Source organism: Equus asinus, chromosome 16, assembly GCF_041296235.1.
Source record: "Equus asinus isolate D_3611 breed Donkey chromosome 16, EquAss-T2T_v2, whole genome shotgun sequence".
In the NCBI taxonomy this organism is placed as follows: domain Eukaryota; kingdom Metazoa; phylum Chordata; class Mammalia; order Perissodactyla; family Equidae; genus Equus; species Equus asinus.
Window position 1 is genome coordinate 28,392,668 of NC_091805.1, and position 20,415 is coordinate 28,413,082.

The 20,415-nt window shown below is 38.8% G+C and overlaps 1 protein-coding gene across 10 annotated transcripts in view; it reads right to left on the reverse strand.

Moving 5' to 3' along the window:
• The window catches only part of EVI5 (ecotropic viral integration site 5), a 217,276-nt gene extending 197,097 nt beyond the window's left edge, over positions 1-20,179 (reverse strand). For 7 of the 10 annotated variants that reach the window (XM_070486832.1, XM_070486830.1, XM_044748908.2 and 4 more), the window contains exon 1: positions 19,137-19,663. In XM_070486832.1, the coding sequence (XP_070342933.1) occupies positions 19,137-19,178 (42 nt within the window). In that variant the 5' untranslated portion in view covers positions 19,179-19,663. Of the gene's footprint in view, positions 1-19,136; positions 19,664-19,707 lie in introns of those variants that run through there. The other 3 variants (XM_070486836.1, XM_070486834.1, XM_044748907.2) reach the window with 1 other exon arrangement.
• Positions 20,180-20,415: the final 236 nt, after the last annotated feature.

Here is a 20,415-nt window from a genome sequence, read left to right on the forward strand (position 1 = left end):
ATGAATGCTGGATTTGGTCAAACGCTTTTCTGCATCTATTAATATGATCATGTGATTCTTCTTCTTTAGCCTGTTGATGTGATGGATTCCATTAGTTAATTTCCAAAAGTTAAACCAGCCTTTCATACCTGAGATAAATCCTACTTGGTCATGGTATTTGATTCTTTTTACACATTGTTGGATTTAATTTGCTAATATTTTGTTGAAGATTTTTGAATCTATGTTCATGAGAGATTTGGGTATGTAAGTTTTCTTTTCTTACAATGTATTTGTCTGGTTTTCATATTAGGGTAATGCTGACCTCACAGAATAAATTAGGAAGTATTCCCTCAGCCCTATCTTCTAAAAGATATTATAGAGAATTGGTATAATTTCTTCCTTAGATGTTTGGTAGAATGCACCAGTGCACCCACCTGGACCTGGTGCTTTCTGTTCTGGAAGGTTATAGGTTATTGATTCAATTTCTTTAATAGATATAGACCTATTCAGATTGTCTATTTCTTCTTGTGTTGAGTTTTGTCAGATTGTGTCTTTCAAGGAATTGGTTTTATGGTCCAGAACGTGGTCTACCTTGGTGAATGTTCCATGTGAGCTTGAGAAGAATGTGTATTCTGCTGTTGTTAGATAAACTAGTCTACAGATGTCCTTTATACCCAGTTGATTGATGGTGTTGTTGAGTCCAATTATGTCCTTATTGTCTGGTGGATCTGTCCATTTCTGACAGAGGGGTACGGAAGCCTCCAACTACGATAGTGGGATTCATCTATTTCTCCTTGCAGTTCTATCAGTTTTTGCCTCACAGAGTTTGATGTTCTGTTTTAGGGGCATACATATTAAGGATTATTACATCATTTTGGAGAACTGACCCCTTTTCCATTATGTAATTCCCCTCTTTATCTCTGAAAACTTTCCTTGGTTTGGAGTCTGCTCTGTCTGAAATTAATATAGCTACTCCTGCTTTTTCTTTTCTTTTTTTTTTAAGCTTGGCACCTGAGCTAACAACTGTTGCCAATCTTCCTTTTTTTTAACTGCCTTTCCTCCCCAAATCCTGCCCTCCCCCCCTCACATAGTTGCATATTCTAGTTGTGGGTCCCTCTAGCTGCGGCTACTCCTGCTTTCTTTTAATTAGTGTTAGCAACAGTATATCTTTTCTATCTTTTTCTTTCTTTTTCTGTCTGCTGCCCTTGTTCTTTGTTCCTCTTTTCGTCTTCTACTCTTTTTCTGCCTTTTGTGGTTTGTTGTTGTTGTTTTCTGAGGAAGATTCACCTGAGCTAACATCTGTTGCTAGTTTTCCTCTTTTTCTATGTGAGCAGGCACCACTGCATGGCCAGTGACAGATAAATGGTGTAGGTCTGCACCCAGGAACTGAACCCAGGCTGCCAAAGTGGAGCACACTGAATTTAACCAGTAGGCAACTAGGGCTGGCCCTGCCTTTTGCGTTTTTAAGTGAGCATGTTATATAATTCCATTTTCTTTCCTTTCTTAGTATATTATTATACCTCTTTTTTTTTTTCTACTTTTCTTAGTGGTTGCCCTGAAGTTTGCAACATACAATTACAACGAATCCAATTCCACTTTCAAATAACACTATGCCACTTCATAGGTAGTGCAAGTACCTTATATTAACAAAATATCGTAATTCCTCCCCCATCCCTTGTATCATTGCTGTCATTCATTTCACTATGCATAAGCATACATATATACATAAGTATAATCAAATACACCTTTGATATTATTTTAACAAATAAATTCTATAAATAAAATTAAAAACTTTATAAATAAAATATAAAGTTGTTAGCTCAATTAAGAATAAGAAAAATAAATTTTATTTTACTTTAACTTATTCCTTTTTCAATGCCCTTCCTTATTTAATGTAGACCCAAGTTTCTAACCTATGTTATTTTCCTTCTTTACAAATAACTTTTAACATTTCTTGCAAGGCAGTTCTACTGGGAGCAAATTTCCTTAATTTTTGTGTGTCTTAGAAAGACTTTACTTCTCCTTCATTTTTGAAGAATAATGTTGCAAGGTAGAGAATTTAGGTTGGTGCTTTTTTCTCTCAGCACTTTAAAAATTCTACTCCACTCTCTTCTCACTTGCAAGGTTTCTGACAAGTCAGATGCAATTCTTATCATTGTTCCTCTATAAATAAGCGTGTTTTTCCTCTGGCCCCTTTCAGGATTTTTTTACTTTATCTTTGATTTTCTGTAGTTTGAAAATAATATGCCTATATGTAGTTTTTTTGGCACTTATCCTGCTTGGTGTTCTCTGAGCTTCCTGGATCTGTGATTTGGTATCTGACACTAATTTGGGGTAATTCTCAGTCACTATTGTTTCAAATATTTCTGCTGTTCCTTTCTCTCTTTCTCCTCCTTATGGAATTCCCATTATGTGTATGTTACACCTTTTGTAGTCGGTCCCACAGTTATTGGATATTCTGTTCTGCCTTTTTCAGTCTTTTTTCTCTTTGTTTTTCAGTTTCACTGGATTCTACTGAAATATCCTCAAGCTCAGAGATTCTTTCCTCAGCCATGTCCAGTCTACTAATAAGACCACCAAAGGTATTCTTCATTTCTCTTTTTGATCTCTAGCATTTCTTTTTGGTTCTTTCTCAGAATTCCCATCTCTCTGCTAATGCTGCCTATCTGTTTCTTGCATGCTGTCTGCTTTATCCATTAGAGCTCTCAGCATCTTACTCATAGTTGTTTTAAATTCTTTCTTGCTCTGATAATTCCACCATTTCTATCATATCTGAGTCTGGTTCTGATGCTTGCTCTATCTCTTCAAAGCATGTTTTTCGTCTTTTAGAACGTCGTGTAATTTTTCTTGATAGTTGGATATGACGTACTGGGTTAAAGGAACTGCTGTAAATAGGCCTTTAATACTGTGGTGATAAGGTGTGGGGGAAGGGAAACATTTTGCAGTCCTATGAGTAGATCTTAGTCTCTTAGTGAGCCTGCATCTCTGGACTGTGAACTTAACAAGTGCTTTTCAGTCATCCCCCTCACCCCTCACCCCACTTCCTTCTGTTGGACAGGATGGCTAAAGTGGCCTAGAATTGGTTATTTCTCTTCCCCAACATCAGTCAGGCTCTGATAAAAACCCCAGGAGGTGAAGCTCTGGTTAAATATTTTCTCCTAAGGACAGATCTTGTTACAAACAGAATGCTCTGGCATATTTCAAAATGGTTCCTTCTCCCCTCCCCTAGCCAGAAGCATGAGGGGATTTTTCTCTGACACTCACTATGAGAACCTGGTCAAGTTCCTGGAAGTAAAATTCACAAAAGCATAGGGCCTCCAATGACTGGATCCCCATGGAGTTTTTATCTCTCAGACTTGTCCACACTGAGCCTCTATGAATTTGTCAATTATAGTTCAGGTATCCCTTCCCCACCACTGGTTCCCACAGACGTTTCAATTTGTGGGTTTCTCTCCAGTAAGCGTGATTCTCTGTATGTGCCTGTTTCTCCAACTTTGGGAGCAGTGATTTGTCCCATCACCTCACCTCTCTGATGAATCTAAGAAGAACTGTTGATTTTTCAGTTTGTTCAGCTTTTTACTTGTTGTTAGGGCAGAGTGGCAACTGCTATGCTGGACCGGAATTGGAAGTTCTAACTTTGTTTTATGGTTAGCAAGACAGTAAGGCAGACCACATGCAGAATGCCAATGAAACAAAAAGTGAAAAAAGAACTCAAATTATATATACATTCTCATTAGAACAAAGATATAAGCAAAGAATAGAAGAAAATACATCAAAATTAAAACCAGAGTTATGTTAGAGTAGTGAATTTGGGGATGGGGAAGAGTCCTTTTCTTTCTTTTTCCAATCATTTCCAATTTGGTTATACATAACCTGTATAATGAAGGCATGAGATACAAACATCCAAAAAAAGAGAGATGATCAAGAAGAGATAAAGCATAAAAGAAATAAAATACTAGATAGTAGGCTAAAGAAGGTAAATACTATCTGATTTGATTTTGTTTTTAAAATAATTCTTATTTATGGACTTTTTTTCATTATAAGTGATCCATATTTATGGCAAAATATAAAAGAAAACCAAGAAGAAAAATTAATTATCCATAAACTCACCACTCACTCAGTGCTAGCCTTTTTTCAAAAATGATGGAGGATGAATGAGGGAGCCCTCAGCCTCACTTAAAACTGTGACCTAGCCACAAGCCGCTAAGCGTTCCAAACAGACTTCATTTCCTCATTGTGATAAAATATATATAACAAAATTTTGCCATTGTAACCACTTTTAAGTGTGCAATTCACTGGAATTAATTACATTCACAATGTTGTACAACTATCACCACTATTTCCAAAACTTTTTCACCACCCTCCAAAAAAACTGTATCCATTCTTCCTTCTCCCCAGTCTCAGGCAACCTTTAATCTACTTTCTGACTTGATGAACTTACTTATTCTAGACACATAAGTAGAATCACACAACATTTGTTGTTTTGTCCCTGGCTTATTTCATTCACTATAATGTGTTCAAGGTTCATCTACACTGCAGTATTTATCAGAACTTCATTTCTTTTCATGGCTGAATAATATTCCATTATATATATATGCTTCTCTCTTTCTTCAAGATGTTGGAAACTTTGAGTCCGTGGAAAACTTGATATATTTAAGGTTGGAAGACAGATATATCCACAGATAGTTATAGATAAATATCTCTACTCATCTGTTGTTATCCATTCTGGACATTTGGGTTGTTTCCAACTTTTGGCTATTATGAGTAATGCTGCTATGAACATTGGCATACAAGTGCTAACCAGACTTTTATTAGTTTGCTCTGGCTGGAAAGTCAGCAAAAGGACTATAAAGGAAAACAGCAATAAAAGCTGCCAATAGTAATCATCACAATGGAACTGAACAGAATATAAGACATTAACTTGGGGCCGGCTCAGTGGCACACTGGTTAAGTTTGCATGCTGCACTTCAGTGGCCCGTGGTTCATGGGTTTGGATCCCCCGTGCAGACCTCCAGACCATTCAACAGGCCATGCTGAGGCAGCATCCCACATACAAAATAGAGGAAGATTGGCACAGACGTTAGCTCAGGGCCAATCTTCCTCAAGCAAAAAAAAGAGGAAGATTGGCCACAGATGTTAGCTCAGGGCCAATCTTCCTCAAAAAAAAAAAAGAGAGAGAGACTAACTTTACAGCTTTAGTATCATTTACACTTCTGATTTTTCCAAATTTTCTTGAATACGTATTATTTGCATAAATGAGGGGAAATCACTTCTGTAGAATCCTTTGTCATCACAGAATATATATATTAATCTAAAAAATATACAATAAGAAAATAAAAGGGAAAAAGCACAATGCTGAAGCAAGATATTAAGAAATCATTACTGAGGTCAAGATTGCAAGTTAGGAGCACTACCTGAGAAGGGAGCAGAGTTGAAGCCTGAAAGCATCTTGTTTTTTCTGTTCTGACCAAAGAGAAGGTATTACTTTCCCCTCCCATGATGCCTTGCACAGTACCTGGTATATACTAGACACTGAACAAGAAAGGCTGGCTGAAAGAACAGGTGGATAAATCTACAGATATCTCAGCTCTTCTACCTACATCATATTTTTAAAATTATTTGTACTCTTAGTTTGAAATTGACTATTACAAGCATCTCAAGTTTCACAGTAAGTTTTATAGGAACTCATAAGTTTAGGGGGAAATTCGCAGGTAGGTAAATGACAGGCTATTGTATTTCTGTGATCATTTTTTAAACTACAGCTCTGACTGCTTACACAAGATTACAAACCCCAGACCCCACTGACCTATAGCATCATACTTTTTTAGTGGGTATTGTCTAAGTGTTTATAATGCCAAATGGATCCAGAGAGGTCTTTTCTTATTTGCTTCCAAAATAAACAGCAATGTATCAAACTTAGAAGTACATTCTAAAATGTTGGCTCAAATTTCAAAATGGTCTATGTCAATGTAACTATAAAAAATCCTTGACTTGTACCTGTACACATTGTTACTTCTCTTAATTCTTCAAGGTGGTGGAAAAAACTCAATATACAACTGAATAAACATGTGGAAAGCAAAAAAAAAAAAATGTTTTTATACTCAACTTTGTTCCTCTAGGATTGAATATTGGCACAAATGCAACATCTATCTTCACTCTTTTAAGCAGGTTATAAGAAAGTATTGTTCCAACTCTGTAAACATGGGAATAAATAACATTATTATATAAACAGCAATGTCTTGCATGTTTTGAGAACTCTCAATAAATAGGGAGTGTAGATTTTAAAACATAGCCTGTAAATATCCACAAAGAAGAATTTCAAAGCATGTCTTCCACTTATTTAACAGCTGTCGGAGATGAAAGAAAGGAAGGTACAGAGCACTGGCTTCAAGAGGAATCAAAAAACAGAAGAACAGGAATTACAGTGAAAGGGGAAAAACAGGAAATAAGAGCAACACTGCTGACAAGTCTCCTTCCTTTAGATGTCCACATGACAAATTTCTCTGAGTTAATTTATTTTCTGTAGGCATCCTTCCTACCTCTAGAGCTAGATTTCAGAACAGCAAAACTTGGATACAATGACACACTACTGCTGCTGCTATCACCATCATCCACTGCAGGTTTTACTGTGTACCAGGCACTGTGATGAGAGTTACATTCATTATCTTATTCAATCCTCGCAATGACCCTGAGATAGATTTTCCTGAAGTTCATAGAGGTTAAACCACTTGCCCAAGATCCACTAGCTAATAAATGATGGAGCCAGGGTACTAAACATTAGAACATCGGGCCCTAAAACAAAAATGTCCTGACAAGTATAAATCACTGATAGAAAGGTGAACTAAAACTATAGAACACAAAAGTAAAAACACAGCACATCAGAACATATCATGACCCTGAGGATTTTATTTGACTGACAGACACAGCCTGCCCAAAACCAATCTGATTACCTGTTTAAGAAATTCAATTAGCTAAAATACTGAGATGGAAATTATATTTGAGAATCAAACTGTCAACATATCACACGCAAATTCCTACCTGCTTTGACAATAACCTATTATAGACTGGATTTAATCTTTTTTTAATCCATGTATAACACTAGTGTAAAAATAAGTCTCAAGAATATCAACAAAAACCTCTTTTATAATTTTTTATTTTAAATGTGAACAGATCTGTAAAACAGTCTGGAGAAACATTTGACATTTTCCTGACTTTACATTTTGCACAGAAGGAAACCTTTCCACTTTGACAACTAAAGCAATAGTTTCTAAAGAAAAAGAAGAGAAAAGAAAAGAAAATGAATAGAGAAAAGCAACCAATGGCCCTCACATCACAATTACATGCCTATCTTGGAGGTAAGCGGAATTTTACCAAGGCTAACAGAAACATCCAACTAATCTAACTTGTTTACAAGACTTAAGTTTTTTAAAAAATCTTCTAAATATATCAGTTTTGTGGCTTTTTTATATTTAATTGCTCCAATAGTATGAGTTTATGGTTTAATAGTTGTAAATATGTATTTCTATTCACTGTTAAAGAATTTTACTAAAGGGTATCACATGCATTGTTCTCTAGCTAACTAAATTCCCGTAATTCTACTGGACTGCCACAGCACAGAAATACCTTAAGCCACATACAAAGTTACCAAGCACACACACACACACACACACACAGTTTCCAACCCATTCAAAACATCTGAGTATTGCGGATATTTATATGCTATCGAATTGAAACCTTTCATGTGAATGAGATACTACCCAGTTTTAGCATTTTAAATGTCTAAGATATGCACAACTGTACTAGATGCAGCATGCAAGTACCTTGAGAAATCAGCATTCATTTAGCCTTTGAAACCTAAGAGCTATACGACTTCAATTTTACTCAAAAATTTAGTAAATATTTTAACTGGCCATTTCATCTAGTACTCAGTATCAAAAGATTTTGATTTTTCATGTTAATACATTTAGTATATTCATTGCTAAATTACACTTATTTCTTAAGAAAAAATAGTGAGCCTTTAAATCACCTTGATCAAATAACAAAAATTACCAGGAGCTATCTGGATCTGAATTAAGTTTTGTTCATGCTAAAAAATGATGTCTTCTTTATTGCTATACAAACTTCAGTAAACACAATCTATAAAAAAGTTATACAAACCTAGACTCTCTCCTGCTACTAGGCCAATATAAACCATTCAAAGAATAAGATAATCAGTATTTTGAAGCACATACAATGCATCAAACAACAACTTTATGAGGTAGACAATATAATTTCTCATATTAATATATGAGAAAACTGTCCGATAGGTAGTTTTAGTAACCCACTTGACCATTCTGGTAATTCAAAATTGAATACAAAACCAATGCTGCTACCAGATAGATCCTCCTTATATATTACCTTCCATTCCATTTGTACTTTCCTCATTTTTTAGACTTCCTTTAATAGTATCCTAATCACAAAGTCATAATAGCTGCTATTTATATTGAGCATCAAAACATATGCCAGGCACTGTTCTAGGTACTTCTGTTATCTCCATTCCTCATGACCAACTTTGCACAGTAAATATGAAAACACACATTTTTCTGATAAAGAAATAGACCCAGAGGGGCCGGCCCGGTGACGCAGTGGTTAAGTGCACACGTTCCCCTTTGGTGGCCTGGGGTTTGCCGGTTCAGATCCCGGGTGCGGACATGGCACCGCTTGGCAAAACCCATGCTGTGGCAGGCATCCCACATATAAAGTAGAGGAAGATGGGCACGGATGTTAGCTCAGGGCCAGCCTTCCTCAGCAAAAAGAGGAGGATTGGCAGATGTTAGCTCAGGGCTAATCTTCCTCAAAAAAAAAAAAAAAAGAAATAGACCCAGAGAGGTTAAATGACAAGGAAAATGATGAAGCAAAACACTTGTTCTTTCTACTATATACCATGCCACATTTCTTTGCCAGCCATCAATTCTTATCATATGATGAAATTCTTGGCAATACAGAATTTTAGCAGATTCCCAACAAAAACTAAGCAGAGAATGCTGTCTAAAATAAACTGAACAAGAGCACCAGATAACTAAAATTTGATCGTTTCAGCTGCACCTAAAATTGCTAGAGCTAAGGTGTTCAAGTTCACGTATAAAGCTAAGCCTGCTCCCTGATCTCACCATTCCATTGTTACAAATACAAAATTGTTCAAAAAAAAAAAATGGCATATCCGCACACACAATTTTTTCCTGGCAGCAGCAAGAGTACAAAATACCTGTTTCCTTATGCCTCAACCTAGTCTGAAAAAAGCACAAATTCAGAACAAAATCTCTTACATCACATATTACACATTTTTTATTTAGTATACAAAATACATCAAGCACTGTGTAAAGAAGTGTAAGTACTTTCACTTTCAGTACTACGGAGTGAAATGGAGTGAAATAAAAATGAATTACCACTGTGTTGAAAAGTCCTAACATGGCAATAAGAATTTGGAGAACATAACTCTCCAAGGGGGTAAATAGTGCACAGATCATGGCAAAGGCCTAAAAATTCTATTTTAGTGATAGTCGTGGTAACTAATTTAATTACACTGATACCAGTAACGGAAGAGTGATGAAATTATGAGGGGGGAAATGTATGTTAATCAAAACTGGATAGAAGGATACATATGAAAAATGAGGAAATTCTGGCACAAATATAGTAAGTATCAATGAAATAGTAATTTTAAAAGAGGTCCTCAGCATCTCAGCAAGGTAAAAGGACCAGGTTCTATTAAGAAGATATGTACGGCCTTCACAAGTTATTTAAGTTCTTTGAACCTTGGTTTCATTGTCAGCACTTGAAAAAAGGTTGGAGTGAATGATATCTCCAGTGCTCTCCTGTTGTAACATACCAAAATCAAAAGGAAATTAATACAAACCTATATAAGCAGATTTTTTATGCAATGATTCGTTTCAATGATAACAGAAAAAAAATCCCTAAAATGTAGCACTAGAAAATTAAAGTCTCCTACCCCAAACCTCACATACTAGGCTACAGAAACAATCAGAAGTTTCTGGGACAAACCAACACAATGAGAGTACATTAGCAAGACGAAATTTACATAGCTATGCAATAACTTTAGGCTTTCAGAAGATGCCAAAGAAACATGAAGGATTACAAGAGATTTTTTTTAATCTGATAACATTAAGGGAAACTAAAATGTTATAAATTTAACTACTACCCATATCCACACCTCTCTAGTTCTCACCTCCCACAGGCAAGTGGGTCTTCTGTCTAAAGTCAGAAGACCTCAGGCCTCATGCTCTTTGAATTATCCTGGAACTCAGGTGATTGCTCTCTTCTTCCCAGTTTCTGCTCTCAACTTTTAAACATGCTGCTCTGCCATACTTAAAAATCTCACTGCATCTTACATCCCCCCAAGTACCTCTGGTCTCACAGCATCCTCCCTTCCCCATAGCTAAGCAACTGGAAAGATGTTTAGCTTTCACCCTCACCTCCCACTTTGTCACTGCAATCTGGCTTCTACCATACCCTTTTACTGAAACCGCACTTACCAAGGTCGCTCACCAAGAGCCTCTTTCTTGCTAAATCCAGCAAACACCTTACAGTCCTTACCTTACTTGATCTCTCCGAAACATGTGACCCAGTACAGTCCTCTCTCCTTTTATTTATTTATTTTGATTTTTCTGATTAGAACATACATGTTAATTAAGAATTGAAATATCACAGGAAAAAAAAGGAAAGTTTAACTACTCTGTAATCCCACCCTCAAAGATAGTCACTGTTAGCAGTGTGGTATATATTCATCAAGATTTCTTTTCCATACATATACTAACATATGGGTATATACATATTTTTTTAATTTAACAAAGATTAGAAATTTTTTTAAAATTAGATCATACTATACATATTTTTTGAGAACTTTTTTACTTAATGTACCTTGATCTTCTGGCATACCAATATCCAGCAGCATATGGCAGATAAGTAGGGTCACCTGACCCCTCCCTTCTCCTCACTCCACATACCATAGCTCTAGAATCCATAAGATTCTCTCCCTTCCTATCAAGTCCTTGGAACAGGAATATATCAGCTTTCAACTACATTACCTCACTAGGTGTTTTCCCTATCTCAAGTCCTGTATCCCACTGTACCAGAATAATCTTTCTGAAATTCAATTTTGATTTGTCACTCAAGGAGACCTTTCATAGATTGCTAGTTGGAATGTAAAATGGTATAACCACTTGGGAAAATTGTTTGGCAATATGTTCTAAAGGTTAAACATATATCTGCCCTATGACCCAGTAATTCCACCCCCACTTATTTATCCAAGAGAAAAGAAAATGTATGTCTATAAAAAGACCAGTCATCAAGTATTCATAACAGCCTTATTCATAACAGCCAAGAGGGAGAATGGATAAACAAATTGTGTTATACAATGGATTTCTACACACCGATTAAAAAGAACAAACTACTGATGAGCAACAACATGGATGAATTTCAAAACATTATGTTGAACATAAGAAGCCAGACAGAAAAGAATACATACTGTATTATTCTATTTATGTGAAGTTCAAGAACAAGAAAAACTAATCTGAACTAAAAGATATCAGAATAACAGGAACCGACTAAAGGACCCATGAGGGATTACTGGAGGAGGGAGGGAGAGAGTCACACAGGCATGTACATTTATCAAAACTCACTAAACTGCCTAGTTAAGTTCTGTGCATTTATCCATCAATTTTACATCAAAATTTTTAAAGCAAATATTAAGATTTAAAACTTACTTCACTCAGTGTTTTTCCTTACTAGTTATAAAAAGTGTCAAGAATTAAGACAAATTAATCACTAAACTATTAGCCTTTTTAAAAAAATTATCACATCACTCAAAACCAAGAATATATCAACTGTGTCTTCCCCTGGTTTATAAATTTGTGAGAGCAAGGATTTTGTCTACATAGGACAGATCACCGTTATCTTCCCAACACCTACCATTATGCCTTGACACATAGGAGATATTAAATATTTTATCTTTGGTGGGTCTTAATGACTTATTGACAATGTTTATAACTTCATTAAATTTCTAGATCATTTACTGACTCATTTTTCTGATCTTGTATGTTAAATGTAAACGCATCATCATGCTTGACAAACTTTATAACCTTGCTCATCTGGCTGCAGAAAAGCAGCTTATCCACATTTTTAGAAGGGCAGCCTAGTTGAGTCTAACTGTGTGCTCATCTTTTACATGTATTTCAAATAAATAGTCAAAGGCATTACGTCTTTCACGGGCTTATTCCCTAAAATTCATTCTCAGTTTACTTCAACATCTATCTTCTCACCATCAAATTTCTGGCTCAGTCTTCTAAACTATCCTGATTTCTGGTATACCTGAAGATATTAAACTTTTCTTCTAACTTTCTCTCATGTATCTCATTCAAATGTCGTATTATACAATTGTCATTAAAGCTATACTTTTATCCAGTATCTGTTAACACTGTTCTAACAAACTTACTAGCCAATTTATAAGAATGCTGGATTCATCTTTGACATTGCAAAACATCTGTACCAGGCCAAAGAGAGCAACTAATCATCCGAGCACCCACTCAAAGGTAAGACAAAACCCTCTTTTTCACTTCTATATCAGCTTACACTTTCCTGTGAAAAACAAAAAGAGCAATTGATCCCTAATAAAGCCAGTTCTGTTCCTATCTCTCATCAATGTCCCTTTCAGGAACACATGAGTTAGCAGTTCCTTAAGGAGAGAGCCCTAATCATGAACTCACAAGACACTGAATAGCAAAATCAACAATGAAGGCCCAGATAATAGCCAGTTTAACCAGCAGGGAACTCTTCTCAAAGTACACTGTGAGGGCTGAATCAGTACAAAGAACAATTAACAAGCACTAAACTCACATTGTCTTTGGCCACTTCAAGGATCAACTGCAAACAGCAGAGACAGGGGAAGCTCTCTTGAAGTACAGATACAGTAATAAACAGCTGGGAAAGGCAACAAATAAACACACCAGGTAACTTGCAATAACGAAAAACGGGATGACCCTTTCTGAGCAAACACGGGGCCACAGTCAGTTCTAGCCACAAAGCAAATTAATTAACCGACACGTTTCCAATGAGGAAAGACTATCATACCACCAAGAGAGATAGTAATAACTGCCAATGTTATCTTTGATTGATATCTTGAATTTTATATGCAAACATAAAATAGTTAATTTGTGGAGGAGCAAAAAGGCCAGTGAGACTTGCGTGTAGTGATAAGCAGAATTTGTATTTTATAAAACTTCCAAAAATTAACTTGAAGAGCAACACAGGTCTGTCAGCTTTTTACCAAATAAAGACATCACAGAAAATAACAAACCCACCCACTATCTCACATCACAAATTTCATACGAAAAACGACATTTTTACACAGAAAAGGACATAATTTAAAGGTGAATACATTAAATTTTATAAATCTAACCTAAAAGAAAACAAATTATATTGAGAATAATATTTTCATTTCATCATGACCTTTATGGTAAAAACTGTCTCAAAGAGCATCTGGAAACCTACTGTCTTAGCACAGCAGCACCCCTTATCCAGGGTTTCACCTTCCAAGGTTTCAGTCACCAGGGACCAACTGCAGTCCGAAAATACCAAATGTAAAATTACAGAAATAAACATACGTTTTAAATTGCGCACCATTCTGAGTAGCGTGATGAACTCTCTAGCCATCCCATTCCGTCCCACCCGGGGCGTGAATCATTCCTTTGTCCAGTGGATCTACTGGCCTGTTAGTGGCTTACTAGCTGTCCAGGTTATCCGATCCACTGTGGCAGTACTTGTGTTCAAGGAACACTTATTGTACTTAATAATGGCCCCAAGGCCAACTTTATTATTATTGTTGTTAATCTCTTACTGTTTACTAATTTATAAATTAAAGTTTATCATAGGTATATATGTACAGGAAAAAAAACAGTATATAGGCTTGGGCACAATCCACAGTTTCAGGTATCCACTGGGGATCTTGGAACCATCCCCAGCAGATAAGGGGGGGACTACTCTAAGTGTTTTAAAGAAAATAAAGAGTGCAAAGAATAACAAAGCTATTGGAGAAGCTTAACATAGATGCTTTAATGGGTGGTTTTAATTAATTTATCAGTTTATATTAACTACAAACTAAGATTTCTACAACTTTAGCAATAGTTTTCCATTTTTTTCTGGTATGGAGTCTTTTGTCAAAATAAAAAATTCTGAGTATTACCTCCCTCCGTGACTGTAGCTGGATTTAAGTATTATTGGTTGAAATGACAAAACCACTACGACTTTTCAATAACTTCTTTTCTTTTAAAGATTGGCCCCTGAGCTAACATCTGTTGCCAAACTTTTTTTTCTTCTTCTTCTTCTCCCCAAAATCCCCCAGTACATATCTGTATATTCTAGTATAAGTCCTTCTAGTTCTACCATGTGGGACACTGCCTCAGCTTGGCTTAATGAGTGGTGCTAGGTCTGTGCCCAGGATCCCAACTGATGAAACCCTGGGCCGCCAAAGCAGAGCGCGGGAACTTAACCACTCGGCCACGGGGCCGGCCCATTAATAACTTTTATTTGTTACAAATATACAAGATCTATTATATATTCATTCAATATTAAATGTTTAGTGCACATACGGATTTTCAGATCCCTTGCAGAGACCACAGCCCAGTCCATTTCTCCAGTCACTCGTCTCCTCTTTACCATGAGTTTCCCACTACACAAAGTATCGAATAGCTCACTAGGCTAGTTTATCTTTAAAATCATTTCCAGTCCTGAGATTGTAAAATTCTGGGACAATGAAGACTTCTCAAAAGAATTTTGGGGCTTCTAGAGAAACGACAGTTTGATCCAATATTTAGGTGCTCTCCCTCCTGACATTCCATTTAGATAACAGTAAAGAAATTTAAAAGCTATAACCCCACAAGGAGGAAACAACAGTGGAGGACAGACAGTAACGCATTTTTGTATAATGGAAAGTAGATGACGAACTTCCAGGTTAAGATGGCAAATTGAACACACACATCTAATTTTGCTCCCTCTTCAAAACTCTGCTAAAACAAAGATAAAGAAAATTTTGTTCTTGTTGTGTTTAGGACACAAACCATAAGGACAGAGAGAAGGGAAGAAGAGACAACAGCAACAAAATTTTGGAAGCTGGAAAGAAGATGGCTGAGTGGTAACTGACTTAGTCAAAGACAGGCAAACTATAAACCAACAGTGCTGACAACTAAGAACAAACCCAATGTACACTACAGTATCCTCAAAAGGCTCAGGAACTGCCAGAACAGAGGGGGAAGATGAGACTAAAGGACTAAAGTAAGAAAGCATCAGGCGTAAGCTGTTAGAAACCTAGACCCCATTCCTCCTCCAAGGTGCTGAGTGGCCCACTCTCAATGCAGCAGCTGACGGCAGATTTACTCAAGAGGGTAAACCATACATGGCGGAAGACAGAGGTATCCTAACAAAAAGAGGCAAATTATGTGACTATATTCTAAATGCTCTATGGCTCAATACCCAGCCCTCTTTTCCTGAGTTCCCAGATCACTGGCAACCAGACTTCTGCCCTCCAAGCAGAAAACTGGAAGATAGTCCATCTATCTGGGACATCTGACGAGGACAAAAGGAAAGACAGAGGCACTGGAGACAGCCTCAAACCATCCACCCAAACCAATGGTTTCAATCTTGGCCACACGGGCAGCTTTAAAAAATACTGATGCTGATCTATTCAGATAGAAATCAGACTTGTGGTTGCCTCTAGGCAGGGAGTGGGGAAGAGAGAAGAAAGGGATTTCCTAGAGTTTTCACAGTGCTCTGGATCTTGTGTTAATTACATGAGTGTATACACGGCAAAATCATCAAACTATACACTTAAAATCTGTGTATTTTACTGTACGCAAGCACACCTAAATTTTTTTTTAAATAGTGCTACCTAGGTCCTACCCCCAGAAATTCTGATGTATTTGGTCTAGCAGCAGCATGTATATTTACATTTTTAAAGCACCCCATGTGGTTCTAATGTGCAGCCAAAGTTGAGAACCACTGTTTTAGACTCTAGATTATAGAGTAAAACTGGAAGTCAATAAGCCCCACCTACAAGCTCAGGGCTTCCAAACAGCTTTTATTCACCCACTCCCATTCATGCAAACAACCAAGATAACCAGACCTCTGCCGAGGGCCTCTACTGTTGAGACTAAACCAATCAGAAAAAAAGTAACCTGGAGGAAACAAACTATGCAATGAAAAGAAAGTTTAAAGAAACTATCTTTAACATTCTTAGATAAGAGAAGATACAGCATCCACTAAACAAGAAAAGAGATGGAGGAATAAGTAACTGAGAAGAGAAGAGGAAGCTAAACCTATAGGCCTGCATTTGAGAATATGGTCAAGAAGCTGCTTTGCCTCACTCACAGAATCCCAGAAAGGCGCAGGACTTGGGAATCTCCAGGTATCCTGTCAGGTGGGGAGAGGTATGGGCTGAAGAGCAGGTTAGCAGTTTAAAGTCTTATACAGGGGCCGGCCTGGTGGCACAGCAGTTAAGTTCGCATGTTCTGCTTTGGCGGCCCGGGGTTCGCAGATTCGGATCCCAGGTATGGACCTATGTACCGCTTGGCAAGCCACGCTGTGGCAGGTGTTCCACATATAAAGTAGAGGAAGATGGGCATGGATGTTGGCTCAGGACCAGTCTTCCTCAGCAAAAAGAGGAGGACTGACAGCAGACATTAGCTCAGGGCTAATCTTCCTCAAAAAAATAAATAAATAAATAAAGTCTTATGCAGACCCTCCAGTTTCTCTTCTCCACCATGACATCCTCTCGTAAATTTATTCTCTGGAAACTCTGACCTGGAGAGAGTCTAGAAGAATGGAGTGAAGCTCAAGGCTGAAAGCCAAGGGATGAAGCAGAAGCATGTATAGGGAATAGCAGCCCCCACCCACAGCCCACTTCCTTTGCCCAGCTTTCAGAACAATGGGAGCCAGGCATACTACCTCCCTCACAGTTTGATTTAAATGCTACTTTTGCATGCAGCCAAACCAATTTTCATTATAGCTCTTCCAGTGGAGGATAAAGGTCTTTTCTTGAATTTCTACTAGCCCTCAGAGACTCTAAGCTCCTTGAGGGCAGGGGCAGCATCTTAATTAGCTTTGTATCCTTAGAGCCTAACATACTGACTGTCAATATACTAAACACTTTATAAATCTGTAATTGGTCCTAGATGCTGGAGAAACCATGCAAAAAAGAAAAACCTTGGAAAACTAAACATACAAGGTGTAATTTGAACTAGGTCCTGAATGAAGACTTAGAATTTACTGATGAAATGATATCTGGGATGTTTTAAAGTAATTCCAGAGCCCCCACACACACCAAAAATCAGCTGTATTTCTACAGGCTGGCCACTACTGTTTTAAAATATCATTTACAATAACATCAAAAATATCAAATACGTGAGAGTAAATAATAAAAGATGTGCAAGACTTTTGCACAGAAAACTACAAAACATTACTGAGAGAAATTTTAAAGGACCTAAATAAATGGAGGAATACACCATGTCCATAAATTGGAGAACTCAATATTTTTAACATGTCAGGTCTACTCCAAATTGATATTTAGATTCAACTCCAATTTCCAAAATGTGTAGACAAAGACAAGCAGATTCTGAAATTTACGTGGAAATGCTAAGAGCCAAGAACCACCCAATCTTAAAAAACAAAGTTAGAGACTTATACTACCACATATCAAGGCTTATGACAATGTTACATTAATTAATACAGTGATATCGACACAAGGATAACAACCAGACCAATAATACAGAAGAGTGTCCAGAAACAGATCCGCACTTACAGTCACCTGATTTATGAAAAAGTGCCACACAGCGCAGAGCGGCAAGGATGGTATTTTCAATAAATGGTGCTAGGTCTAATAGATACCTATATGGTAAAAAGTGAATCTTGACTCCTACAATCCATCTGCAATTTACTGTAAACCGTATACCTAAAATGTGAAAAGTAAAAACAAAATAAAACTTCTGTAAGGAAACATGGGAAAATATCTTCATACTCTAAGGCTAGGCATAGATTTCTTAAACAGGGCACAAAAATCAGTAATCATAAAGAAAAAGATTAAGTATATTTCATTAACATTAAGAATTACCATTCATCAAAAAAGACCATTAAAAGAATGAAAAGGCAAGACACAGAGTGGCAACAGATAAACTTGATTATACCTATATATATGTGTGTGTATATATATCTCCCAGAAAGACTCATACCCAGAATAAAGAATTACAAACCAATAAAAACTAAAAAAAAAAAAAAAAAAAAGGGCACTTCATAAAATAGGACACAAAAATGGCCAATAAAAGATACTCAACCACAATCATCAGGAAACTGCAAAATAAAACCACACTGATGTATTACTGCACCTCTACCAGAACAGCAAAAATTTTAAAAACTGACAAGCATCAGCAAGGATATGGCAAACCTGGAGTGTGATTCCCTGTTGATGGGTACAACCACCTAGGGAAAATGTTCAACAATATCTAATACTAAAGTTTATTATTCACATACCTCTCAAACCAACCATTCCACTACTAGGTATAAACCCCAACCTAGCAATGTTCTCTTTCTTCATCTGTGACGGTATACTTGGTAAAAATTCTTTACCTGCACACTTAGGATTGTGCACTTTTTCTGCATGTTATACTTCAATAAATCTTCTAAGATCTCCTTGACACAAGGTTCTCAGAGACTTTAAAGGAGCTTCTGTAAACTGAGGAAAGTTTACTAATAAAAGTAAAAAACAAAAAAATCTACTAACACATATCAGCCCAGAACAAAGGTAAAAACTATCAACAGATAATTTTCTTGATCTTCGTGAACCTGTGGATTTCCTTCTTTCAGCAAAGAAAGGAGCAGATTATTCTAAACTGTAACCCAATGAAAAGATATCTTTGCAAGAAAATGCTGCTTTTCGAGATCTCCTCTAACAGCAATAGATAGGAGGAAAGCGAAGGAACCATTCCCAAAGTTTTAGTTAACTCTTCAGTGAAAAGACGCCAAGTGAGCTGATCTAAGACGACCAACAGACAGACAGAAAGGAAGACACAAATAAATCACAGCAACTCTAAAGCAAACACCAACACCACAATCCAACCTACCGGAAATTCTGTGGTTAATTTGAGGCTTGCCCCGCTAGTCATAAGGTGATTCAGTGATGGCTACGAGCGCTGCCCAAGTGCATCCTTGGGAGTCATCTAGTACACCTGGCTTACCCATCATCTACCTGGAGACACGACCTTGCGCAGAATCCCGGAGGCCAAATAAAGACGCCAACTTCGCAAGCAAGAGAGGTGCATGCAGTCGCGCCCCATCAGATCACCCAGAGGGACGGACTTCGGGCCTCGAGGGCGGGGGTGAAGGGTCAGTATCCCCCACAGGATTTATGAGGAAGCGCCCCTGAAACTGCCCCGTCCCTCTACCTCCCTGGGACTCCCCTGGCAGACCCGCTGGCAAGATTCCCCGCAGCGCCCACGGGAGGAGGGTCTCGGGCTGCGGCGGCCGCAGGGAACTTAGGCCCCGGCGGCGCCGGGCGCGCCCGCCCGGCTCGCGCCGCAAGTTTGCTGGCCGCCCCGACTCGTTGCGCCGCGGCCCCGCCGTGCACCCTGCGGAACCCGGGTCCGCGGCCCGCCCGGCCTCCCGGCCCGCCCGGCCTGGCGCGGCGCCCCTCACCTTGGAAACGTTGGGTGTACTCCGCCGTAAACATTAACTTCCCATCCAGCCGGCAGCCGCGCCGCCGCGTCTCAGCGCCTCGGCCCCGCGCCCGGCTCGGCGGGCCGCCTTCCGCGCCCCCTCGAGCGCCGCGCTCACTGAGCAGCTCAGGGCCGCTGACCGCTCTCGCCCACCGCTCCGGGCGCCGCCGCTGTCTCAGCACCACCCGACCCCTAGCCTGCCCGCCAGCCAGCTCCTCCGGGGTCCGGCCCGGCCGCGTCAGGAAAGCCCAGGGCGCAGGCGCAGCAGGGCCTTAAAGAGACCGGGCCGCCTCTACCGCATAATGGGTTTGAGCAGGTTAGGGGCCGGCCTGGCCGGCCGAGAAAAGGAGAAGCCGAAGGGATTGGACCGCGGGGCCCGGGGGCGGGGAAATCCCGCTCCCTCCTTCGCCACTCTTTCAAAGCCCCGGCCCTTGGCCGCGCTAATTGCTGACTTCCCCAGTCTCTTGAACCGCCCCTTGCGTGTAAGAGCTGCACAGGACACACCCCCTCCGGGGACCGAAGCGACCCCGCGCTCGGGGCTGCCGGCCTTGCGCTGCCGCACCGCCCACGCGCCTGTCTCCCAGGCCGCGGACAGGCACTGAGGTCGCGGAGGCTTCGAAAGGCCGCCTGGGCTCCCCCGGGAGGTAACCTAGGTCACTCTCCAAAACAGTAATCTGCGTGTAAATGA